At 27.7% G+C, this 5091-nt stretch overlaps 1 protein-coding gene across 1 annotated transcript; it reads left to right on the top strand.

Annotated features, from left to right (window-relative positions):
• Positions 1 to 1142: 1142 nt before the first annotated feature.
• Positions 1143 to 3104, top strand: LOC113553197 (TAR DNA-binding protein 43-like). Its single transcript, XM_026956393.1, has 2 exons — positions 1143 to 1468; positions 1561 to 3104. The coding sequence occupies exon 2, from the start codon at positions 1563 to 1565 to the stop codon at positions 2658 to 2660; it is 1098 nt and encodes a 365-aa protein (XP_026812194.1). The 5' UTR covers positions 1143 to 1468; positions 1561 to 1562; the 3' UTR covers positions 2661 to 3104.
• The last annotated feature ends 1987 nt before the right edge of the window (positions 3105 to 5091 follow it).

Genomic DNA, 5091 nt, shown 5'->3' on the forward strand with positions numbered 1-5091 from the left:
TTTGTTAAATAGGAAAACGATAAAAATGTAACTTAGTTGTAATGAGTAGCCAGTAGGTGGATAATTAAGCTAGCATTAGCATAAATATTAATGAGACTATGACAGAGATCCGATATCACACCCGAGGCGGTATAACGATTTGAATCCACAAAAACGTCGGGGTGAACAGTCCCAACATTTTTATTTTATAACTTTTCTCCAAAACTATTATAGCTAAAAAGTTGGTTGATAGCTCATTAAAATAAAAATACAAAAGATACAAAATGTGAGATTAAATATTTTCAAAAAAAATTATTTAATTTTTCATAATTAAAAAAATAGTTATTTTTTGCTAGATTTTCATTTAGCGTGGTAGATTACCGAAACTGGAGAACGGATTTTGTTATTTGGGGTCTCGTTAGAGTTAGATTCACATTGGCTAGGAGAAGTGCTGTGAAGATTTTCAGACTTTATCTTCAATCAACAACTCACTAATAAAGCTGAAAAATAGGAAAAACGCCCAATAAAATATGTTATATTTTTTTTTTTTTTTGAAGCTCTGTAGTGAATTAACTATAAAAGATAAAGTTCTGAAAATCTTCATTGCATTTCTCCTAGTCAATGTGGATCTAACAAGACCCCAAACAACAAAATTCGCTCTTCAGTTTCAGAGATCTATCTCACTAAATGAAAATGAAAATAAAATACATTATACATACGTCATATTGCATACAATTATTAAATTTCTAAAAATTGAAAATCAAGAAAGTTTAGATGCCGATTTCTAGCTTGGCAAGCGTTTTTAATTGAGTATCGACCCACCCACAACCACCCCGGATGTTCCGTTTATTATAGTATAAGATCTATGAATATATCCACCTTGTGTCCTTGTCTATATCCATTTGATAACCTATGACAAGTATGAACTACGAATTACGATGCACATCGTGGTATGAACACTATGAACCAAATATGAAATCAAATGGGTCACGCCATCACGGACTACTACGTTTACCATTTACGAAAAAATAGAGACAGTCAATGTGGCCGTTTAGGCGACGCGAAAGATGCCACCGTTATCGTATTTTGTTGCCGCCATCGTATTGCATATGGCGCCGGCTTTCGTGATAACGTAAAACCACAATTATTATTATTATCTTCATTCGTACGAGAAAATAAATGTCGGCCGCATAACTACTGCGTAAGGTTTTCACTATAGTTTTCAGTCTCTGAACCATATCAATTCCTAATATTGTTGTTTTTCAACTTGTAATTTTGTCACTGTCGTCAACTAAGACTAACGAATAATAACAATCCATCTTTGATATTTCAATAATTATACATTTTACATTTTTTTTTTTTAAATTTCATAAATAGTAGTTGATCGTTGGTTATTGTTTGGGTTGAAAACACACTGTTTACTTAGATAACTGTACTGTATTTTACGCTTTAGATCCATTACAATCATAATATATTTGCACATATTTTGGTAAGTGATTCAAAATACTTATTTTATCTATTTATTGATTTAATGATAGAAAACATCCCAACTAAAATGATTTAATTTATTTTTTGACTTAGACATGTATGTGCAAGTATCAGCAAGTGAAAACAGTGATCCCATTGATATGCCTACAGAAGATGACAACAGTCTTCTATTATCTACTTTAGAAGCACAATATCCTGGGATAATTGGTTTGAAGTATCGTGTTAATAATAGGTTACGTATAGTACGTCTCAATGAAGGTAAATTGTACCCTCCTGAAGATGGCTGGTTAGATCGTATGTATTTGTGTAATTTTCGTAATACACCTACAGAAAAACGTAAGCACAGTGAAATTGATGATTGTAATAAGGCAGAAGATGATAACAGTGTTTCTGATATGGATTTGGTTGTACTGGGTTTACCATGGAAGGTAACTGAAGAGGATTTGAAAAAATATTTCACCAAATTTGGTCAAGTAGAATATACTCAAATTAAGACTGATCTTAATGGTAAATCAAAAGGGTATGGATTTGTCAGGTTTAAGCACAAGAAGTCTCAAGTCCGTGTTATGCTTGAACGACACAACATTGAAGGTCGGTGGTGTGATGTACGTATACCAAATAGTAAAGACAAACATGTAAATAAAGTTCCGCGTAAGGTATTTATAGGTCAAGTGTCTGAAGAAGTGGATGAAGAAGCATTAAAAAATTATTTTATCAAATTTGGAGAAATATCAGATTTATTTTTACCCAGGCCACATAGAGGTTTTGCATTTGTGACGTTTACTGACCCTCTATCAGCTCAAAAAGTTATTGGTAAAGATCATAAAGTTGGCGATTGCAGTGTAGTATGTACAGAAGCTATACCAAAAAAAGAAATGGCTCCCAAATGGAATGATTATGATAGTAGAGACAGAGTTAAGGATAGGAGAAGAGACCGATCTCCCAATCAGCCACAAGCCTGGTCCCAAGATAACATATGGGACTATGATCAGGAATACTATGACCGGCTATATAGCCGAGGAAGTGGGCATCAATCAGTCAATAATAGTTATACAAATGATAAGAATATAAATTCAGACATGGTAGCAGCTGCAGTAAACAAAGCAGTAATGGGAGTAATTGGAAATTTGAAAGGACAGGGTAATCAAGGTGATAAATTACCGGGAACTGATGATTGGTGGATGAGGAGATGAATAAGTTATTGAAATCAAATATTATCTTTGAGACATTTATAAATAAATATCTCTCAAGCTAGTATTGATATTTTAGAATTGATTTTGATTACCCAAAAAGAATGGGGTAAATATTGATAATTACAGATAATTAATTAAAAGTTAATACACCAGTCATTGACTATCACATGTAAGTTCCTCGATATTTTTCTTACTATAGGTACAAAACAAACTGTATTGAAATTAAATTTCTTTTTAATATGTTTTATAGATAATTTGTGTATCTATTTAAATTGTTGACAATTTTATATCTGTATTGTCACAATTTTTTTTTTATTAATATCTTTAAACAAAATCTAAGTTTACATTACATCACAAATTATCCACATTTAATTTATTAAGAAAAAAAGAAAGAAGAAGTATAATTGTTATATTTTATCTATTGTAATTTTTGTCTTTTTTAAATGAATTTTAATCAATTATCGGTATGTAAAAATAAAACAAACAAATCTAATTATATTTTTACAAAATTATGGTTTTTTATTTGTTTTATTATTATTTCACATTTCTTGAATAATTTTTTTTCTTATCAATGTAGATAGATTTACATTATTATAGAATCTGTGTAATTTAACATTTATGAAATATTTTATTTTTGTTTCTTCTTTTTGCATATTCATATTTATTTTCCTATTACCATATATGTGTCTTTAAATTAAATTATATTTTCATAAACATCACAATAAAGTACATACACTCTGTTTTTAAATTTAAGGGTAAGTATAATATGTGTTTCACACAATACTTAAAATTAATGCAAATAAAAATAATTTATTATTATGTAATATTCAAAAAAAAAGATTCTTTGTCAATTTTTTTCCAATATATATATATATATATGACCTATATAATTCATAAAATATATTATACTATATATTTTTTAAAGGAAATACTTATATTATTTGTATGTAATTTGTACTTGTAATAAAACATTTGTTTCTAATTCCAGTTTCTAATTGCATTGAGAGAATGTCGCACCTGCATGTGTTGTCTGTCTTACTAATGTAAATCATGGCAAATTTGCGTTCAACAGAACACATTTTATTATGTTAGCTTTAATATTAGACGTATTAGAGTAAATTTACTTATTATCAAAATTAAAGGTAAGAACATAGTCTAGAAAATGTCATATACTTTTATTGATATTATTTTAAAGCGAGTTATGAATATTTTAAAGTTGTAATATCTTACAAAGCTATTACTCACTTTAAAATTTGATAATAGGTAAATTTACTCTAATACGTCTAATATTAAAGCTAACACAAAATGTGTTCTGCCGAATGCAAATTTGCTATGATTTACATTAGTAAGACAGACACAACATATGCAGGTATAACGTCATCTTAACTTGATAAAATTTAAATTTTTTAAATCTCAGCACATCTTGCCCTCCAAAATATTGTCATATTTTAATTTTATAATAGATATATATACTCTAGAAACAAAATTGAGCGAGTTCTATTCGGACTGCGCGAGTGTGTTTTGTCTGTTATACGTGTGTAAGACAGAGAGAACACAATGTCATCCTCTTAAAAGGATGCCATATGCCATATCTGCATTATAATTGGTAAAATCAATAAACATAAATAGTCATGATACAAAAAAATAAAATCTATACCTATATTGCCTGTTATACATTTTTATTTTTACTTTTTTGTACTGTGTTAAAATAGTTGGCCCATCCTTAACCAATCTAATATCTATGAGATATACAAATTAAATATTTAACTGAAATTTCTATAGCTTCATGTAGTATGTCCATCATATTAATTAGAATATCAGCTATATGTCACAATACCAATTATGATAAGTCATTCTCAAACCCACTTTGTGAGATATAATTCATTTTATGTTACTTTTATGAAATACTGTTGTATTAAATTTTTTTTTATATATATAATATTTTAATTAAAGATAATTCAAATATTTGAACAATAATTAGTTCAGTTTATTTAAATGTGCTGAGTACATACCAAATTTTAAATAACTATAAACAGCATTTAAGAAATCCAATGGAAATTATTTATAAGATAAAATACTGAATAAAATTTGGAAATTATTTATCAGCTTCATTTAATCAACAAAAATATTGATTTGAATTACTATAAAGAACACTAGGTTAAAAATGCAATAACTTTTATTTAGTTCAGACAATTTGGCCTAAATGTTAGTACCAATATACAATAACAAATTGGTGATCTATAGGAATAAATTATTATATACTGATAAACTTATTATTTATTATAAACAGTTCTTACAGTGTATAATTATGTATACCATTATAATATATATCTTATGTATATTTTATATAAATAGTAGGTACATATATATAATATAATTTATATAATAAATATATATACAATAATATTATATATTTAAAACATTACTTACT

Source organism: Rhopalosiphum maidis, chromosome 2 (assembly GCF_003676215.2).
Source record: "Rhopalosiphum maidis isolate BTI-1 chromosome 2, ASM367621v3, whole genome shotgun sequence".
NCBI classification, from domain to species: domain Eukaryota; kingdom Metazoa; phylum Arthropoda; class Insecta; order Hemiptera; family Aphididae; genus Rhopalosiphum; species Rhopalosiphum maidis.